This window comes from Nothoprocta perdicaria, unplaced genomic scaffold (genome assembly GCF_003342845.1).
Source record: "Nothoprocta perdicaria isolate Ctin4 unplaced genomic scaffold, notPer1 scaffold_196, whole genome shotgun sequence".
Lineage (NCBI taxonomy): Eukaryota > Metazoa > Chordata > Aves > Tinamiformes > Tinamidae > Nothoprocta > Nothoprocta perdicaria.
In genome coordinates this window covers 1442165-1464203 of record NW_020455160.1, presented here as the reverse complement: position 1 = coordinate 1464203, position 22039 = coordinate 1442165, and the positions used below count along the sequence as shown (strand labels likewise).

Here is a 22039-nt window from a genome sequence, read left to right as displayed (position 1 = left end):
ATAACATGCAGTCAGCAAACAACACATGGCTTCTCATGTCCAACAAATGGCACGTATTTGACACCTACAGTAGCCTTGGCTATCCTCATCCAGGAACCTTTCTACAACTAACCAGCAGGAAGGATGTTCACTTACTACTCTAGGTCTTCAGAGAGAGCATCCATGCAGGCCACAGCCCCAATTCCTTAAGAGAGATTTTTTGAGAAGCCATTTCTGGAGCCAGGATTTCACATAAGTGCAGGCAAAGATGGTAAGAAACACAGCCTTTGTTTCATGTTTCACACATGTACTAGAAAAGGGGTCTACATAAAAAGAATTGCCTTTCAAATACATAGGGATAAATTGGGACATCTTTCTCCTACACTGGAATCAACAGCAACCCTGGAATCAACTCAGGAATCAACTCAGTCAATCAATCTGGAATCAACTCAGGTATGAACTGAGTTGAATATCACGGATGTGAAGGTAAGTGTGGGTTGGGCTCTCTTCCCTTGAACATTCCTTGATAGCCCAAGACTTCCCAGGCCATGGGAGGAAACACACTATGGAGGCCTTCCAACAGGTAGGCTTGCTGAAGGCCATCTCCTGCTCTTCAGCCTTGTTAGTCAGTCATAAGGTCTTGCTGCACTGCCTGAGAAGTTGCTGCTGGCTTTAGTGATGAACTGTGTATCACAAAAGCAGCAAAATTATACCAGGATGTAAAAACACTACTTGGATATAAACTCTTTATTCTCTATGAGGCGATCATTTCCTGTAGTTTTCTTGTTGACTCTTAATCTTCAGCACTAGTGTCGGAAGAACTGGAACATGGAGCCACACACCTCCTCAAGACACTCTCCACCAGCTGCCCAGCTAACACCATCTCTCCTGACTCCCGTGGCTCCACTTCACCTGGCATAAGCTTTACATGCCCGTGCCTCTGCTGAGCTCCTCTCTGGGTAGGGGACTTTGGTGGAGGAGTGGGCTGTAAGGAAAACTTCTGGTCAATGGACAGGGACGTATCTTGCATGGTCCCTGGCCTCAGTTTAGGTTGTTTTTTGAGCACTGGAGTATAAAATCTTTGTGTGTGTGCTGAAGGATAATGCAGGGGCTTCTGAATGCTTTCTGGTGGGCTTTGAGCATCTTGTTCAGAGCTTTGGAGGACAGACATGAGGAGCTTACTTAAGAGTTCCTCTTCAAATGGGGCTTCTGTCTCTGAGGGAATGACCATTCCAGGGAGGCTGAGATGCGGGAGCTTTGTCATTGGTGGACTTTTCTCTAATTTTCTAGCAGGAATTTTCTTTCCTCCTAGCCTTCGAAAGTCCTGTCCCAGGGAGCTCTCATCACCATCTCTTGCACTACACTGTTTTGCAACCTGCTTCCCACAGTTCAGTCCTAAAGCAGGAGCATACAGAGGTTGACTGCACTGATCTAATACTGACTTCACTAGCTCACTCGCCATGGTACTTTCTTCTGAACTGTCACTGGAATGCATTTCTTCGTCTAATTTCTTCTGCTGCTTCTTCAGGGTTTCAAGAATGCTATGGACAGCAATTTTAGCATACTCTTTTAATTCTGAATGGAGTTGCTTAACTTTGGAAATTGCAGTTTGGATTCTTCCCCTCACAAGCATGTTACTGTCTTGTGATTCAGCAGCAGCATGGTAGAATGCCCGCAGTGCTTGTAAAGGTGACTTTCTTTTCTTTATTACCTCTGTTTTCTGATCAGATGCTCTAAATGATCCTTCCATTTTCTTTGTGACCTGGGTTGAGAAAGGTGTCCAAGATGGCTGAAGTTGCCTCTTAGAAATAGTCTCAACAGGCAGCTCCAGGATTTCAGAAAATTTACACTGGAAGTGATGTTCAAACTGAGAAGCTACAAAAGATTGCAAGGTGGATCCAACCTTCTCAACAACATCTTTGCCCATTTTGTCAAGAGAAGCCAGAGGAGTTGCTCCATCATTGTGTGGTAATTTAGCTTTACTGGCTCTGCTTACTTCTGTTTTGCCAGCCTGCCTGGCTCCTGTGGTTATGAGATGCTCTCTGCACCTGGTCAACAGCCTGGGCTTAGAGGCGTCTGTTGTGTTGCATACCAAATGCTTCCCAAGAGAATCAATAATGTTTGCTACAATCTCTGAAGCTGCCACTTCAATTTCCTGCTGGAGATCTGGAGCTGATGTCTCGGAAGATTCTGTCTTTCTAGTGCTACCAAAGAATCGTCTACCAATCACCCGGGGAGCTCTCCTTAATATGCAGACTGATGGACCAAGCTCTTTCACCCTTTCCAGCACTTCTTCAACCACTCTCTCTGCAACCTCTTCTAGCTCCTGGACTTCTGTCTGTGTAGCCCAAAGTAGCATAGTCTGGACTATATTATGCAGTTCTTTATTTAAAGACTTCTGTAACAGAAACCAGGAGTAACTGATGAGTAAATATGTTCTTTGACTTTGGTGGTTTCCTTTCCCTCTTCTTAAGCAGATCACTAGATGGATTTCAAGTAGTCGGGTTTGAAAAAGTATAGTCTGAAAGCAGAAACAGGTTGAATCCAAGAGTAAAGAGACCATTCCTTAGAGACCTGTCTCTAAGGGATTTGATGAGGGAAAAGTTGTTGTTCAGGGGACATCACCTGGGATATGGGTGTTGGAGGTCTCATGAAGCTAGGAATCAAACATTTCTAGCATTTCTAAAAAAAAAAAAAAAAAATTAGATTTTCTAAAGCAGGTGGTACTGCAGTCACTCTGGCTCTCAGTGAGTGAAAAGATGGATCAGGCCCTGCACTGTGAGTTAGGGACACCCGGGGGACTGTTATTTGTGGTCAGAGTACACTCACGAGGTAACAGTGAGCCATGTCAACAATTGCTATTTCCACATTAATCATTCTCTTTATCTGAGGGAAATGAGGAACAAAAAGGACAGATGAGATGGAGAAGGTTATTGTACAGGGCTGTTTGCTCTGGTCTGTTCTGCAATAGTTACTGTCAGGACACTTTTGCCTTTTTTTCTCAGGTTCATCCGCAGCTCAGTCCTGATGTGGGCTGCCATTCTCATAAAAAGTAGGGAATGAGTTGCAAGTCACATACAGACCCAGGCAATAACCTGAAGTTGTCCTCCCCTATCACTCACTTTTTCATACCTTGACAGATTGCCTATCAGGACAAAATAAGGGCAATTCCTAACTCTAGGGATGACACTTCACAATTTTCTTTAATGCTTTCTGAAAGACAGTTCCAAGAGATAGACCCAGGAAGCATTTGCTTTCTGAGCAAATGCTCAGAGCCCCATTGGTGAGAACTGGGCAAGAAGCAGGCTCTTCCCTAAGCTAACCTTTGGCTTTTTCAGAAAGAAATTAACCCATGAAGGGATATGCGTTCACAAAAGTGAGAGGCCTATAGTAGTATCAGTCAATCAGCTGAGTTGTGCTCTCAGACATTTTGGTGTTTTGAGAATAAAGCCCTCCTGACCGGGAACCTAGAGGAGTGACGGAAGTATGTGGCAGGGGGGAGTTATGGTGAGGCAGGAAAGGCTCATGATAAAGAAGAAAGTCATCTGAACCCTATCAGTGGGTACCCATAAACCGTGTCAGAGCATTATAACTGCTGTCTTCAGAGATGTAAGGAGATGATGGCATACCTGCAAAAAAATTTTGCTCTCTTTCAGGTCAGAGTCATCATCTTCTTTGGAGACTCCGGAAGAAAGGGATGTTCTTGCCTTAGGACAAAGAAATGTCTGTTTGGAAGAATTCTCCGTACTGCTTTCTGCAAGAAGAAACAATCAGCCATGACTGAGTAACTTCCAAGCCTGTAGCTCTACCTTGGCAAGAGGGTATGTAAAGCTAAGAGACACCATCCTTGGCTAGAAAGATTTTCTGATGTATGACTGATGGTCATCACTTGCTTAGAGACATTATCCTTTGGAAATCTCTGCTGTCTGCTGTTTAGTCTTGTCCTCAAGGACAGGGACAAGCACACAGTCCCCTGCCCTCCCAACTGCTTCCCTTCAAGTGCTGTGAAGGGGGCCAGCAAAACAGCTGGAGTTCTGTTAGGCTACAGCTCTTTTCTTGGAGCGTCCTGTAAAAGATTTTTGAACTAGAGGAAAGGTAAAGTTTGAGAAGGAAGGAGAGCAGTGCCTACAGTCTTGTGAGGGAAGAAAGAGGCTTGGGCCACTGCAGTTCAAACCTTTATGTACCTTGTTTTTTAGTATCTTGGTCCTCATGCAATAGCTCCCTCAGGTTGTCTTCTACACCTTGAAGTTCATGATGAGGAGGCTCCTGGCAGCTTAGCAGCTTGCTGCTGGATAGAGTTACTTCTTTCTAAAAGAGTTAAGTAATGTAAGGAAAAAAAAAAAAAAAAAAGATCCATGAAACAACAAAAATGGGCAGGAATTGTGATTCAGTCCCCAGATTTCTTCATCTTCAGGATTAGGACATGGTGTACACAGGAACAACTGCCTCCAGGACAAGCTGAAGATTTTCCTGGGACTGGTCTCAGCAGAAGGTGGAAATAGGTGCCCCACAGGTCAGGAAGGCCAGATCCCTTCTCATTGTTCAATACAGAGACTCCCAGGATGGGAAGGTCCCGCCCTAGCTCATCAGGGTTTTCTCAGGAGATACTCTGACAATCCAGCATGCATTAAAAGCGGAGAGAGGCTGTATGTTACAATACCCTCCCAGAAGTCCTGAGTACCAAAACACTACTGCAAAGAGGTGGTTACCACATACACTCAGCTCCTACTCACAAGTCTTCGTTTGACAGCTTTCTGAGTAGTGTCTTTTTTCTGAGATGAGGTGCTTTGGCTTGTGCCATCAGCCATGACCTCCAAGGCCTCCTGGCAGACCACTGAAGTACGCAGAAGTCTTCTGTTCTTCTTGCCAGCAACTGAAGGCTGACTGCTTGGTTCACATTCTATATGGAATACAGGTAAAATTCCCATTTGTGTATGTTCTCCATGGCAAAGTATGTTGGTCACAGGGCTAATTGAGACTATCCTGCTTTGAGAGTACGAATGGAAGAGTCTACAAACAACATTCAGAAGAGTATTTGCCTGAATGTACACCTAACAAAAGATGGAACTGCTACGAGTTATGCAGATTTTTATCATCAGCAAGCATGAGGAACTTGTTTCACACTTGACAGTAAACACATTGAGTGCTATTGATATAATTATGTAAATCTGTGAGTACTGTGTAACTCGTGCTACTATTGTGCATTCCTTTCTAATGTGCAAGCTCAGTGTCTTGGCTTACTTGAGCTGCTCTGGGTGCCTGGTTGTCTCTTCTTTCGCAGATGCTGCTGTTCTCGCTCAGCCTGACGGAGGAGATGTTTCTCTTTTTCAAGAGCCACAAGCTTCTCCATCCTTTGTGCAATCATGTCAAGAAACCTTTAAAGACAGAGATGGCTGAAACATAGCAACTGGAATTGTCTTGCCCAGGCCATTCTCTGCTCAGCCACAGCCCTCACCCTGCTCTGGAATTCCTGGCTCATATGTCCCAAACAGCTTCCAGCTCATGGGCCAGGTTCCAAACATGGATGGCAACACTATGCACAATGAGCATCCTGTCCTGTCTCTTACCTTTCCCGCATCTCCCTCTCTCTGTCTCTCAAACTCTCTCTTTGCTCCCGCAGCAGCCACTCTCGGAGGCGAGAAATGTCCATCCCTTTTGGCAGTTCAGGGGCATCCTTTAATTTTGCCAGCTGTCGATGAAGCATTTTCTGAAAGTTAACACCAGATTTTAGATTGTCTTTGCCTCAAAATGCTCTCACAAACCTGCATGAAGAGGATTCATGCATGTTCCTCATTCCTGAGCAGCAGCACTTTACTTCAGCCACAAACTGGGAGGGCGTGTGGCGGGTAAAGAAATACTTTCCTCAGCACTCTACGGGCTTGGGGATGACTTTCCTGCCTGTCCCCACTCCTGTGCCATCTCAACCCAGAGCCAGGTGCATATTTCTAAGCCACAATGTCTGGTGTGCCAGCACAGCACTTGCTGCTACTTTACTTCATGTCTTGCTGAGAGAAAATAAATAAAGTCCCAGCCTTCAGAACCATGAAGTGTACTTGGGAACCCTGAGTTTTACCTACTTGTTCTTGCCGGTACATTTTGTCAGCCTCTATCCTGAGCATGGTCAGATATTGTCTGTACTCATTGAACTCCCGCAGACTGCAAACAACCTATGGAGAGACATCACCAAGGCTTGTCCTCTTGACTACATCACCTGCCTTTCCCTCACAGCACAGACCAGTGGGAGATGCTCCGCTGTGCCCCCAGCCCTGCACAGTGCCAGGGGGCTTGGCTCTCACCCGCAAGGGAAGGCTGCAGCAAATGCTCTGGCAGCCTCTCCTTCCCATGGAAACTCTCCTCACTCTGAGGGACAACCTACTTTGCCATCACTAGTGATGTAGCCTCCTCTCCGCAGTCTGCGCAGGTTGTCTTTGCGGCTGTGGTAGGCCTGCAAATGAGGGTCATGCAGACTGTTGTACTCATTGCTTAGTAAGCGGCAGTGTGGATCTCCCAAAGTAAAATAACCAGATGACTGGTGAAGCTGTAAAATAAATTTTCCTCTGTGTGAGCAGGGTAGGAAGGACAAAGAAAGAGACAAAGACACTTCAGAGCTTCCTCAACGCATAGGGTAGTGTTTTCAAACCTCTGAGCTTTCGGGTAATTCCTGGCTCTGCTTCAGCTTCAGTCTTGGGGTTATCTACTGTTATAGCATGAAAATAAGGATCTATTTACAGGGCCATTTGAAAAGATGTCCCATTTCTCCACTAAAATTCAGTGGTCCTTTCCTGCATCCAAGCTCTAAGGAGTTTGCCAGACAGCCTGCATCTCCCTATGGTCAATCTTTCCTTTGGAAAGTCCCTGTGATTGAAAAATAAGGTTGTTATCAGGAGAACCACAAAACAGCACTTGTGAAAATAGAAAGTGAGTTTGAATAGCTGATACCAAAATCTGTCCCATCACTCTGAGGTCATAAAAAAATACCACAGACTGCAGGGCCAGAGCAGTGTAGACAGAAAACAGGAGAATATCTGCCCCTCCCCATCCCCCCACTGCCACCCAGCAAAGGAGCATCCAAGTCAAGCAGGAAGCAAGGCAGGAAATTTCCAGACCACTTTTTTTTTTCTGTCCTGATGCTTCAAATTAGCAAATCTCTAAACCACTGTGAGCAGACTCTTCAGAGTTAGGCACTCCTAAGGAGCATGTTGGCTAACTTTGCATCTAGGTTGTATCTGTGTGGGGAACAATGTATCCAAGCCTACAGTAAAAAGGTCCTTAATACATTTCCCTAGTATAGACTCAGGTATTGACAATACAGAGGAATAAAGCACAAGTTTTGAATCTCTCTGATAATAATGATTTCTTCATTATTACCCCCTCTGAATTCTTCTCTAAGCTGTTCTATCTATCTGGGCAAGCTGACAATGAAAAAGAACTTTCCTGACTCCTTTCTGCTGCTTTTACCTTTTCTCCCAGCTTGGTCCGGTAGAAGACAGGATTGGAGCCAGGCAGCAAAGGGATTTTGGTCCCGAGTGGGATGTCCAGCAGCTCAGTGCACCCTACTACCATATGCTGTCTTCTGTGCCCAGGCTGGAAAGACAAAGACATTCGTAGGCATTCAGGCCACGATTTCAAGAGCCTTCTTGCACAGCACTTACCAGAAATGCTCTTTGAAGACTCCAAACAGAGATACTGCAAAGAGTGGCCTATTCAAAAGCCAGGCACTGCTTCATCACCTTCTTCCCTAAAATCCAGTCCTTGTAAACTAAACTCAATTTCCTTGCACAGCAACCTCCTGCCTGCTGAAGTGGGACCCAGGAGGGCAGACAGACAGGACTTCGGAGGACCTGCACTGATTTCACCCTATACCTGTCACTCACTCTCCTCCATACTCCTTTGTCCCAGAGCAGGCCTGCATGGCCACCAGTTCCCAAGTTGCACCTTCTCTGCCTGCCGAGCACATACCTCGCCTCTCTTCTCCTTTGCACTCAGCAGTCCATCTATATTTCGGAGACCAGCAGTGAGATAGTGCTCCATGATCCCTTTCAGGAGCCGTTCTGGAGCTGTGGTCCTTCACTGGCATCACTTGCTCCAGCAGCACCTACTTCCAGCCACTTCAGCTGGTATCCCAGCAATCGGCACTCTCAGAACCATTCCACATTGTTGCATTGTGCTGCTGTTCTGCTACTGCCAGGACACCCCAGGCCAGCCCACATCCCTGGCCTGCACTTGGCTTGCTGGAGAGGTCAATACCAAGAATAACCGAACTCTTGAAGAGTTCATGCCTGGGCTGAGCTCTTAGACTTTTCTAGGCACCAAGCACAGCATCCAAGCCTGTAAATCAGTAGCCACAGCCATGTCCAGGGGACACCGCTGATCAGGCTGTTCTGCTCACTTTGTAGTTATCATCCCCTTGCCCATGGTGCCCTTTTTCCTGGGGAGGATCGCCACAGTCGAGTCACGGCCCCAGGTTTCGCCAAAATGCACTTTGAGGCCGTAGGGTGATCTGAAGGGCACATGGGGACATCTAGGTGCCCGTGAAAGCATATAGAGAGGTCTGGGTGATACTGAAAGGTGAGGTCTTGTGGAAAAGACACGCTGACAAATGGAGGTCTTGGAGGCTTATGAAGAGGCAAGGTGGTAGCTTTGCAGACCATGAAAAGACAAATGGAGGGCTTTGGGAGTCTGGGGGCAAACGGAATACCCATTCAGCATACAGCATACTAGGCTGGAAAAGCTGCTGCTCTAGCAACCCAGACACCAGTACAGATTAGGGGTTCACCTGCAGGAAAGTAGCTCTGTGGAGAGGGATTTGGGAGTCCTGGTTGACAGGAAGCTAACCATGAGGCAGTAATGTGCCCTCATGGCCAAAAAGGCCAATGGCCACACTTCTGCATTAGGAGGAGTGCCTGCTCAGCTCTGGTGAGGCTGCACCAGGAGTATTGTGTGCAGTTCTGGGCTCCCCAGGACAAGAGGGAAGTAGAACTTCTACAGAGGGCCTAGCATAGTGTGACAACCATGATTAAGGGACTCAAGCATGTATCTTATGGGGAAAGACTAAGTGAGCTGGGCCCGTTTAGCCTGGAGAAGACTGAGAGGGGATCTTCATGTGCAAATACCCGAGGGCAGAATGTAAAGGCCATAAAGAATGGGGCCAAACTCTTCTTGGTAGCAGCCAGCAACAGGACAAGGAATAATGGGTACAAATTGAAAATCAGTAAGTTCCATCTACATACGAGGAAGAATTTCTTTACTGTAAGGCTGAGAGAGAACTGGAACAGGCTACCCTGAGAGGTCCCAGAGAGGCTGTGGAGACCCCTTCTCTGGAGATTTTCCAAACCTGTCTGGATGTGAGCTTGTGCTATGTGCTTTAGGTGCCCTGCTTGAGCTGGGGTGTTGGACTAGATCATCTCTAGAAGTCCTTTGCAAACTCAACCATTCTGTGATTCTGTGAAGTCTCTCCATGCACCAGGCTGGCCATGAACACTGCACAGAGTACTTCTCTTGCTAAAGGAGACCCTTGCACTTGCAGGCTGAGGATGGTGATGCCAACAAGGGCCAGAGCTGGTGGCTTTTCCCAGTGCTGCGACCACCTCGTCTCTCCAAAAGAATTCAGCAAAGGTTGCTCTCGGGTTTTGCGGGCAGGTTAGGACTAACTGCCGGTACGAGGAAGGGGCTCAGCTTGCCTCCTGCGCCAGGGGCTCCCGAGGACAGAAGTCCCAAGGAGAGGGGCCACACGGCGCCGAGCAAATGCCCAGACCGCTACGAGTCCCTTGGAGGCCCAGAAGTTCCGACGGGCTCATGGTGGGGAAGGAGGCGTTGCCGTTGCTGCTCGCCCGCCCCTTCCGGCGTGTCCGCGCCGCGCAGCCGCCGGGCCGCAGCCCCGCGCGCTGCCATGGCGCCCAGGCAGCCCCGGGCTCGGGGCCTGCCCGCAGCGCGTTCGCTGCTGCCGCTGATCTGCGCGATGCTCCGCGCCGCCGCCCACAGCGACCCCACCACCGGCCGGGTGGGTCCGTTCGCTGCGCCCTGGCGCGGGGAGGGGAGGCCGGGGCGGCGGACGGTGGCGGCCCAGGCGGCTGCGCGGTGCTGAGGCGGGCCGGGTCGCACCCAGCGTTACGGTGCTCTCCCCACTGCCGCCAGCCCAGTCGGCGGCAGCTGCTCGACTCTTCCGTGCTGCTGTGCTGGGCCCATGTCCATACAGGACCTGAGTGGCTTTGGTGCCCCCAGTCTAAGTACGAAGTATTAAACGAGGGAGCCCCGTGTTTTGCCCCATTGCGGAGCACAGGACAGAGCTTTGTAGGTGGCAGGGGGATTTGGTGGCTTTTCCGCTGTGGGGCTGGACAAGGCTCTGGGTGACAGGATGCAGAGGAGGTCTCGGACAAGTGAGAGGTTCCATTGCACCCAAGACAGAGTTTCTTAGTTGCTTTGTATACCTTTGTACAGAGCAAATGTACATCTGCCACAGTTACTTGGTGGGCATTGCAGCCATTTGTAACTGGTACCTGTCCAGACAGGTGACATGAACTTCTTATTTTGCTTGGGAAGAAATACTCTTATCTGTGGACTTTACAACTGACTGTGCAGCTTCTTGTGCTCTGCTTCTTTGTTTTTCAGGGTTGGTTGAAAACTTACGGCTATTTGCTTCCATCTGACAGTCAGATGCCTGCCTTGCAGTCGAGCAAAGCCATGCAGTCTGCAGTGGCCACTATGCAGCAGTTTTATGGGATCCCAGTGACAGGAGTTTTGGATCCAACAACTATTGAGTAAGATTAACATAGGATATTTTTGTCTTTTCCTATTTAGATACCTTCTAAAATGACCTGAGTTCTTATTGCTGGTGGCAGAAACCCTTAGGAATGTTTTATGTAACTAACTCAGCTGGTCACAAAAGTTTTAAAGACTTTGAAAGGGTGCCCCTAAACAAAACACATGAGTAAAATCCAGCTTCATCTTTTTGCCAGGAGTAATGTTTGCAGATGTTAGGAGAAGCTTTTGTTAAAGGTAAATCTTTGTATGTAGATCTCCCTTTCTGGTACATGTGTGAAGGGTGAAACAAGGACTGTGTTTCTTAACATCTTTGCCTGCACTTAGGTGAAATCCTGGTTCCAGAAATGGCTTCTCAAAAAGTCTGTCTTAAGGAATTGGGGCTGTGGCCTGTATCAGTGCTTTCTGTCAAGATCTAGAGTAGTAAGTGAACACCCTTCCTGCTGGTTAGTTGTAGAGGTCCCTGGATGAGGATAGGCAAGGCTGCTGTAGGTGTCAAATACATGCCATTTGTTGGACATGAGAAGCCATGTGTTGTTTACTGACTGCATGTTATTTGTTCCTTGTGATGGGAGCAGCCCCTCGATACTGCCCTTGGTTCCTGGGAGGCTGTTGCCTCCTGTCTGCTTGGGAAATGCAGTGTTGAGGTGGTGTTTGTAGATGCTGCTTGACCTGCTTCTTGTTTGATGACTGGGTGTGTTGTGTCAGCTGAAGCTGTCTCCTGATGCTCTGGAGCAGTGAGGAGAAACCAAAGCCAGAAGTGTATTTTGGAGAATCATCCTGGACTGGAGGCACATCTCCAGTAAATGTACTATCCTCTCACTTGGCTTGCATGAGAAGCTGCTTGTTCTCCATTGACGGATACAGAGGATGATACCTTTGCTTTTCAAAGGTGTGTGAAATGCTTTTAAGAGCTGGCATTTTCCAACTGAGACCTATTCTGCATTGATACCACAGCTTTGGAATGCTCCTTTTCTTAAGCCCAGAGGCAATGGCAATAAGACCAGGCCCGTGTTGGGACCATGCTGCTTAGGGGACCTGCTTCAGCTGTGATCACCAACGCTAAAGTTCATATCTGTTAAACAGTCAGTGTTGTTGTAGCTTTACATATCACAGAATGGTGCCTGTGCACAGGGACCTTTGGAGATCGTCCGATCCACCCCTTTTCTTTTTTTTTTTAAGCCCACAGAGCTAAGGAAAAAAAGTTGTTTTGGAAAGGTGATCCTGATAAGGTCCTAAGATCCTTATCTCAGCTTGACATTAGCACAGAGGCTTGACAAACTGGGTGTTCCCTTACTGTATCCAGCTAATAAAGTTGGTTTTAAACAATGTGTGGTTGCATTGTGGAGCTTGCAGTGACAGAATATTGGGGTTCAAACAGACAGAAGTATAATGGGAGCTGAAGCAGGAATTGGGCAGAGATGTGTAGAGTATATTGATTAGCAGCCATGAAAATCCTCATCCCAGGGAAGCCTTGACCCAGGAAGTCCTAAGCCCCGGAGTGCTGTTACTGCAGTTTGCTTCTAGAGTGGACGTGTCCAGCCTGGCATACTTACATGGCCATGGAGCTGGGGCAAGAGCAGGAAATGTAATAATCCCTGAGGGAATTCACAGTTGTTCAGTGTCTGTGCAGTTGAAATTGGTTTGGATATCTTGGAGCTAATCATTGGATGGAAATTGATTTTGTGCAAACAAGTCCCCTGTGAGACAATATAGCAGAGCTGTTAGAAAAGTGCGTGTAGTGTTTGTCCATATTGCATATATCGATGTTGACTTGGCAGTTTATTAATAGTGTCGATAGCACTGTCCTGTAAAATCCTGGTGATTTGTTTATGCATCCGTGTCTGTATTGTACCATTTTCTTCTTACCTTTCTCCCACCTGTAGAATAATATTAAAAATATGATAAAATATCTTTTACTATTATGATGTGTTTAGGAGGACAGAATCATCTAATTCTTGCACTGTCTACGTCAGGGTAGCTCCATGTGCCTGTTCTTCTACAAGTGCGGTCCCTAGAAATAGCAAAGTTTTACAGAATGCACTACTTTACATGTCTGCCAGTTTATTTCCCCTTCTTGAGTCTTAGTTCTATCTGTTTTGAAATATTTTCTCAGAAGGGTCTGATTTCTTTCTCAGTTCTTTGAAGATTTACTTGCCAGAATGAAGTCGAAGTGTAGTGTTCTGGTTGGCTCAGTGGTTCCAAAGTGAAGGTAGAAAAGTGGCTGGAGTCTTAGCCTGAAAAAGTAGTTGAAAGCCATTCAAAGTTCCACTAGTGACTGATTTCTGGTATCATTTTTCAGGGGTTGATATGTGAATTAGTACTATCCAGTGTCTTCATTAATTGATGAGGGGATGGAACCAACCTTCAGGAAGTTCATAGATGACAGCAGATGCTTGGCAGAGCACTTCATAAGGTGCATGGCATGATTGTTACATAGAAGGTTATTGTACAGGCTGGAAAAAAAGGGCTAATGAGGACCTCATGAAGTTCAACAAGGACAAATGTAAAGCCCTGAGGGAGAATAATTCCCATGTCCTATTGCTCCACTAGGAGCACGCAATGAGACCATCAACAGCAGTGAACTAGTCAGGGCCCTCCAGGCTCTTAGGAAAGTTTTAAGATGGTCCTGGAAAGTGCATCAAATCATTCATATGCTCCCACTTGCCGTTTAAGACCCCAAGCAGTGTGATGCACATACACTGTTTTCAGGATGTGTTTTTTTCAGGGTATGGATAGCATTCCTGGCTGTTTTTTCAGGCTTTGGATGGGGCCTGCGTGAACATGCACAGGCTTCCTGGCAATGTCAATGTCTTTGTCTTTTATCTTGGCTCAGCTTTATTTAGACATGTGTATTAAATTCCTGAAGTCTATGCAGGGAATGTCTGTCTCTCCCTAGTCTCAGTGTCTGCATCAATCTGAACAGCATTGGCAAGCATGGCCCTGATAAGCATATAGCCTTCACGGTGAACCAAGGGAGTAAAGAGAGGCCAAGAAAGACACCTTTCTTGTCTTCAGTCAACTGTTATTCACGTCCCTGCTCACCCCTCTCCTTCCTCCTCTCCCCCAAATTAAAAGCTCTATCTGTAAGCTTTCTTCCTTTTTGCTGTTTTGTTTTCCTCTTTTGCAACTGCATTTATATTCTAGCTTATCGTCTGGCTATAGGCTCCCACCAGGGAAACACTAGAAACAAATCCTTAAAGGACTCTACATTCTCAGATTGCCATGCTGTTGTTGCCAGAAGCTGAGGACACCCTACCGGTTTCCCCAAGAGAAGTGATGTCATTTTGAGAACATTTTGTGTTTTCGGCTACCTGACCTTCATGCTTAGCCACTGTTTGAGGTATAAGGAGAAAGAAGCTTTTGAGGAAGGCAAAGACCTTTTGTGAGAAAGAGGTTGGACCACTCAAAAGTGATGGCCCCTGCAGAATGAAGCACAGATGTTAACAGGGCATGAAAATATAGAGCTCACCAAATGCGCAAAGCCATCACAGGGAGTCTCTAAACAGGGAAGATAGATGGAAGGAGGAAGGACTGGATAAACAAAACACCGTACCCAGATAATAAAAATGTTTATTAAAAGTGGAAATATTTACGAAGATATGCCGGGGAAGGAGCACTGAAATTAAAGTAAGGACAATAGCTGTGTGTCTTCTTGAGTGTTGCGGAAGTGTCTTGGAAAATAGGCAATTCAGAAGACGTGGGGAAGATGGCATAGCAAATTGATTCAGGAGACCAGTGGGACCCAGACCCATCCCAACTTGGAGATCTTTCTTTCTAGAGGTGAGAGACAGCATTCATCACTGCACTTTCTTTTCCTATAAGGCTTTTGTGTATGAGGATCTTCAAAGATATTTCTTCTGAATCTGGGAGTATTACCCCGTTTTCTTTGAGTCAAGCGTTATTTTCCAGGACCATACTTGGAAATAGCTATCATATGGGAAAGTTCTCATTTGAATGGGCTAGAAAGGAGTGCTTTTTGTAAGCACCAGGAATTTTTAAATGTGGAACTTGACAAAGTTGAGGCAAACCATTTGCTGCCTGAGCTGGGAACACAAACTTATACTGGAATGAATGTTGTTCTTAGGCTGTTTGGGGGAAAGTTTCTTTCTAGGAATGAGTCTTTGCAGCTATAAAGTTGAAGCTCTGCTGAAGGCAGGGGAGAAGATTTGATGTCTACCACCTTTTCTGAAGCCTGCCCTAACCAGCAAGCAGGATAGTGTTCTGAGTAATTTTTTTTTCCCCTTGTCAAGCTATTGCAAGCAAGAAAGATTTGTCAGACTTGAAAGAAAGGAAGGAGGCACGATTGTCTATGATAATAGCGCATAGGTAGTTCTTCAAGGAACAGCGTCCTTCGCTCTCTTGGTTCAACTTGGACATAGTGGCAAGAGTGTCCTTTATCAGTGAGTGACATCAGAAGAGTAGGGGGAGTATAAGGGAGGACCTAAGGGAATTTGAGGACTGTGACCCACCAGTTCGAGAGATCTGTTTTTGTGGTTACAGATGGAAGTCTTATTAATTGAATTGGAGAATCCTGTTTACTCTTGACTAACAGTGATTAGGAGGTTGTTTTGGTTGTTTTGTTCTTGCTTTTTTTTTTTTTTTTTAAAACCTACTGGCACAGCAGTACTGTAGTAAATGGAGAGTTGATAAAAGAGATTGATTGTGCTGCACACAGAAGTGAATGAGGGTCTTTTGTGGTATTATCATCATTAAGCTATTGTACAAAACAAGGGCTACTTTTTCTGTTATCTATATGTTGGGGAAAAGAAAGAGAGGCATTTTTGTATGCTGAGATGTATAGATTGCCAGCAGAAGGAGTGTTTTCAGTCCTGTGCAAAGAGAATAAACTCCATCAAAGAAGGACTAAGTCCTTGGTTTCCATATTAGTCATTTCCAGGACATTTTGCAGTCGCACCCTTAGTTGTTTTGAATTTCTTTTCCAAACTTTTAGTGAACATTCTTTTTAAATTTCTAGATGGATGAAGAAGCCTCGATGTGGAGTCCCAGATCATCCTCACTTAGGCCATAACCGGAGGAATAAGCGATATGCACTAACTGGACAAAAATGGAGGCAGAAGCATATAACCTACAGGTATATCTCCATCCCCATACCCCGACTTTTAGTTACAAAAACATAGTCACTATTTTTTCTTTTGTTTTTTTTTTTTTGTAATGAGATATAAAAAGTATTTTTTCCCTTGAATGTTTTCAAGAACTGAAATACACTACAGCGGGGAAATTTTTCAGAGCACTGAAATATCTAAGTATATTCTCAATTAGAAAGCAACTCAGTGCTGGAAAAGAAGTCACTGGGGATATGATCATCTATCATCTAATCACTTTCAGAAATCAGACCAGTTATTTTATTAACTGTTAAGGGGTTTTTTTTGTTTTTTTTTTTTTAATCCAGATTCTGGTGTGATTTTATACTTACATCTTCTAGGCCTACTCATTTGCAGTCTAGGATCCTACCTGATCTCTTTATACACTCTTTTTCTTGTTCTTCTGCAGCCAGCAAGTTTAATCATTTTTTTCCCCCGTGGTGTTCAAGCAGTGTTTTTAGACAACAACCAGATTCCTTCTCAGACTTCCCTTTTGTTAAGTGAAACAGGCCTGGCACTTTCAGCATCTTCTTCTTTGATGGACTCTTGATTCTCCTGTTTATCTTAGTAGCACTTCTCTGCATTTGTTCCAGTATGAAGGAATTCTTGAGCAGGGTAACCAAAGCTGGGCATGACAGTACAGATGGGGTCATCATGGCCTTTGCATATAGCTAGTCATACTTCTGTCTCTGCAGGAAAAGACCTTTCCACATGTACCTTACACGAGTATTCTTTTTTAGTTTTACTTTTTCTTATGGTTGCGTTCCACAGCTAGTGCTATCAGTGTGTGGACCTCCCGACTTTTTTCCCTCCACTCTTTTAGAACTGCAGATGTTGTTTTCTTTAGAGTTTTTTTCTGTTTGTGGCCACAAAATCTCTGCATGGAGGAAGAAACAGTCAGCTGAACCGTGAGTACAGGGCTCATAGTTACTAGCTCCTATATGAAGCTGTAAAGGCCAGACTGATGGCAAATGGACTTGATAAAGGCCTTAGACTGTACGACCCCATGCACCTCCATGCTGCCGCATACCAGATTGTATCTAAAGCATGCAGACTTTGCTTTAGTCTATTTATATTAAGTTCTTATAGGGAAATGATATTCCCTTGGAAATTGGCTGCTTCTCTGACTACTGGGAGGGCTCAGCTAATACCTGTGAAAGCAACCCATTCCTTTCCTCCAGACCACCTGTGACAATTCTCACAGATCCCTCCTTTATAAGGAAGATGCTTGGAAACATTTTCGGAATACACTGCTGACCTGCTGAGCCGGCAAAGTTCACAAATCAGTTCTGTGGAGCTTGAGATGCTCCTGTATCGTATATAGGAGAGCAATTTCCAATGCAGCATTCTGTATATGTGTCCTACAAGGACTAGCAAGATCTTTGCCTGCAAGTGTGGAGTTTAGCTTTCAGAATGGGAATATCATCCCTAATTTACGTATGCAGGCAGGGTTTTTCAGATCCTGCAAAGCACCCATCTGAACAGTCTTAGCAAGTATTTTTCATAGAATCTGAAGAGAAGATGAATCTTTTGTGCTCCATTTTCTTTTCTTGGGTCTGTTAGGATCTCTGCTTCATGTCTCAATAAGCAGCATTTGCATGCATATTGCCTATGTCAGTACTTCTGATTTCTGAAGAGTAATAGACTCTGCTGATGCTCCTGAATCTGTTTTGCTGGAAGTGAGGCACTGAATCGCCATCATTTTGGCAGTGTGGAGCATTATTTCAGTGCACCTTTATGCGAAGAAAGTCGCTAGTGCACAAGCCCTGAGGTAGCTGAGATGACTAGGTTTGCAACTTGGCTTTGTGGAAATCTTCCTACTTCTTTGAAGTCTTTGTGCTGAGTATACTAGACTGTGCTTTGTAACTGAGTTGCAGTTGTACCTTCTTAGTTGCCTTGCAATTTAACCATTCACTACCAGGAAGCCCTTGGTTGCTCTTGCTGACCTGCTGTAATAGTCTAAGAGCAGTTGTTTCTCCAGAGACAGGTCCGCTTGCTTCACTGTTGTCCCAGACAGCTATGGTGCTCACCAGAGAACAGATATTATGCTTACTTCTCAGGACTAATTCAAAGCTTTTGCCAGTAATCATTCTTTTAATTCTAACTATTAATGGCCACCTATACATGTGACAGACAAGCAGTCAAACCTTTCTTCAGATCTTTTCTAGATTTTAGGAAAAACAAGGGTATAATTAAAAAATAACTTACTGTGCATGCAGAACCTCACTAAGCTTTACCAGCTTCACTTCTGCCATTTCCAAATTGAGAGTTGCTTGACTTTCTATTTTCAATATTTGCAATGCTACAATTAGTGGTGTCTCAGTTTACCATTAAATGTATTACAGAGTCTCCTATTTGTGAGTTATGATATTGTCAGGTGTTTGCAATAAAGACTGAAAGCAGTTTCCATGACGTAAATATTTTGTATTACCCAAGTTTAGTAGGTTCTGAGCATATTACCTGCGCACAGAATCCTTGTGAATACTTTAGCTTAAAAAGCTTATAGAGAATTTCAGTTAAACTTCAGTGAAACTAATTTGATAATTAACTCATCTACTGCCATGCAGTGGCACACGACTGCATCACTCATCCATGAGCTCTTAGGATGGAATTATTCACATAAATAAGGTTATGCAGTTTACTGATACATTTGTTTCTCATAAATAATTTCATTTTTTTTCATACTCTGGTTTTCATTTTAGCATGATATTTTCAGACAAAATCTGAAAAAAATAGTATTTTCAAATTATTTTACTCTCTACACCATAATTTGGAAGATGATCAGACTTTTATGAAATGATGCAAGATCAACCAGAATATTGGAAAGATTTTTGTTAACTTTAGAGGAATTCGTATCAGGGCGATTGTTTTGTTGGAGAGTTAGTTTGCAAAAGCAAAAAAATTTGCATGCCCAAAGGAATTTTTGAAAGAAAAAAAGAAGATCCTCTAGAAATGGAAGCTCTGTACAAATAGTTATGTATTGAAATTGTGAGAAGTCTTGAGTGGAATTATGTACCTTTAAACAATACTCTTTCTCATTTATACAGTGTACACAACTATACCCCCAAGGTTGGAGAGATTGATACAAGGAGAGCCATTCGTCAGGCATTTGATGTTTGGCAGAGAGTAACACCACTCACCTTTGAAGAGGTCCCTTATCATGAAATTAAAAATGACAGGAAGGAGGCAGATATTATGATATTTTTTGCTTCTGGTTTCCATGGAGACAGTTCTCCGTTTGATGGAGAAGGTGGATTCCTAGCTCACGCTTACTTTCCTGGACCAGGAATAGGAGGAGATACTCACTTTGATTCAGATGAGCCATGGACCCTGGGAAATTCTAATCATGATGGTAAGAGTACAGGTTTTTCAAAAGAAGAATAAGTTGAATGTAGACACACCGATAGACTTTAAAATGGGAAGTGTTTGGTTAGTGGAGTCCTCTCCTCCTACCAGTGGTTCAAATGTTTTATGAAATATGTATTCGATCTTATAATGCACAAATCATGTTATTAGTAGGTTTGTCATCCTGCATGCCTTGCTAAACGTTTGTGAATATTCAGGAGCAAGCAGAAATGTACTGATATCAACTGGTTTTTTGAATCTTCAGAGATTTGGTCCAATATTGCTGCAGAAAACGTGATTCTAGGGGAAAAAATGGGAAACAGTTTGTTGAAATCTCATCTTCATATCTCATGGAATTCCTCAGGGCAACTGGAGTTAGGTGTAACTAGTAGCAGCAAATTGAAAAACTAAAGATGTCTGAGTAGTAGTTAGTAGTTGTTTCTCAGAAGATAATATAGTTTCCAGGTAGTTTTAATCCATATTTATTTTCCCAGAAGCTAAGTGTGATCATAGTTTCTCACATCAAGAAACAGAGAGGAGCTGGCTGACTTGTTAAGGAAGACTGACGATTCAGAGAACTGTTTTCCTAGTATGAAGCCTGAAACAATGAAGAGTTTCTGTGTCTCGATGGATTTATCTCGCTGTCTAATGGCTGTTAGATAACTTGTTTTGTTTTCCAAACTTGAGGACACTGATGACTTGCAAAGGATTGAAGTTAGTAATAAGAAAAATTTTCAGGGGACTGATTAAAATATCACTCCAACTTTTGTTGGCAGAAGAGTATTGGGAAAAACACAGATTCAAAAAATATTTTCAAATATTGTATATGGACTAGAAATTTATTTTGAATATGATTTGATTTTAAATATTACACTATATTTTCATAAAAGTATAGTAATATTGGTATGGCCATGATATCTAATAACACAGTGCACAGATGTAGCATCTTTTATTAGACCAAACTGTGTGATTTAAAAAAAGAGAAGAGCCTTCAGGCATACAAGCCACCTTCACGCTTGAAATAAGTGACTATTTCAAAGCAGAACACAAACTGAGAAAGTCCCTCAAGTGTTTCAAGCAGATATCTTTCAGCTAGATCATCTTGGAAAGAAAATGCAGCTGGTAAGTATGAAGTAGAGAGAACATTAATTTGGAGAAAAGCAGAAATAAGAAACTTGTCAGAGAGTGAGAAAGATTATTCTCTAGCAGGTTTAAATTATTAGCTTAGATGTCAGCAGGGAAGGAGGTTACAGCCTGTGGGATGTGGGTGGGGGATAATGTAGAAACTGTGGGAGATGACGCTGGGCAAAACAGCAGTATCTCCGTGTTATCTGTTGCCTTTAAAGGATATAAATTTTTATTCCTAGGTGTGTGGTGAAGGTGGAGGCTTATAGGTTTCCCTAGAGAATCGGGGTTGAGAATGAGACACTGAGTGATTGCCTTGTGAGAACTGTTTTCCTGGAGCTTGGGTGTTTGGGTGTTTCATTTGTGCAAGTTCATACTGGTGTTAGTGGTTGTTTGATTTCATCCGAAATGAGGGTGCCTGATGTGCTGGGTACATCATCCCAGGAAAGCATTGTGAGGGTCCCATGGGGTACTAGGGAGTACCGATGGCTGGGATAGAAGGTCCTTATGGGAAGGAGGATGGGAAGGTTTAGACTTTTTTTTTGTGATATTTCACTCAAAAAAATACTTCTATTTTTTTATTAATCAGAATAATGATCATTATTCTGATGATTATCATTCTGAAAATTTATCAAGGTTAGGAGGTAGTTTGAAGAACATGAGGGACGGCTCTGGGTGTTCCTCCTCCTCCCCCCCCACTTAGTTACCCCCGTTCTTATATAGGGTGTCAATTATTTGAGGGATTTTGGGGGGGGGGGGGATTTTGGTCGAAGGTAGTGTTTGACAGAAGTCATGACAAGTAGAGTGGCTTTTCTTGTATAAAAGCCTTTCCTTATAAAGTGTCCTTGTGGCTCTTCCAAAAACGTCATCTCTGGCCAGCTGGGTAAGGATCGTGAGTACAAGCAGTTAGTATTTGTGGGTGTGTGCTAGCATTCTGTTGGGCGTTTTGAATGACTTCTGTTTTTATGGAGGCAAAACATCTTCATCTGTGGCATTTTCTACATACTGTAATTTGTGGGTTCCTCTTTCAGATGTTGCTTGTAATAACGAGGAAATTTGTTGTCTTGGAAGAGTACTTCAGGCATGATAGAGCATTTTTTGGTTTTTTTTTTTTTTTCGTTTATTGTGAAAATTAATGAGAGAGTTGAGTTTTGCATTCTAGAGAATAATTGTCATCTATGTTTGGGTTCCAACTCAGTGGCACAGTTATTTAAACACTCTTTTTAAAGTGACCTGTGAAGGGATGGAGTGTGATGAGACCATTGTTATCCCTTTCACCTGGGGGACTGCCAAGGATGGCAAGCTCTTGAGTTGAGAAAGGCAGGGGTGAGCCTGGCTCCATCTCTGAGCCAGTATTCAGAGCATTAAAGGTGAGAATATTAAACATGAGAAATTTGGTTTTATCTGTGGTTTTAGTCCTTGTATCCAAATGTTCATGTAAAAATGTCCTGTATCCTCAGTAGGCAATCTAGGCTTTTTAGGAGAGCTTATTTTTCTGTTTGCCTCTTTCTGGACACTGGAAAGCTCACTACCTGCAGGTTCTCATCTCTGGTGTGCTTTTCTTGAAATACTATTAGCAGATCTTAAAGAACTTCTTGTTTGGAGATTTCTTCCACTGGAATCAACCCCCTGCCTTTTTTCATTGGAAAATGAGGTGTTAGCGAAGATACGTTACCTTTTCAATATGAAATATTTCTTCAAATATGGTGTCATTTTTTCTTCTGATA

The 22039-nt window shown here is 44.0% G+C and overlaps 1 protein-coding gene across 1 annotated transcript in view; it reads left to right on the top strand.

The window, feature by feature from the left end:
• Window positions 1-10541: 10541 nt before the first annotated feature.
• MMP24 (matrix metallopeptidase 24) overlaps window positions 10542-22039 on the top strand; it is a 50839-nt gene continuing 39341 nt past the window's right edge. Inside the window, exons 1-3 of the mRNA XM_026037294.1 lie at window positions 10542-10736; window positions 15716-15832; window positions 18890-19194. Of these exons, the coding sequence (XP_025893079.1) occupies window positions 10633-10736; window positions 15716-15832; window positions 18890-19194 (526 nt within the window). The 5' untranslated portion in view covers window positions 10542-10632. The remainder of the gene's footprint in view (window positions 10737-15715; window positions 15833-18889; window positions 19195-22039) is intronic.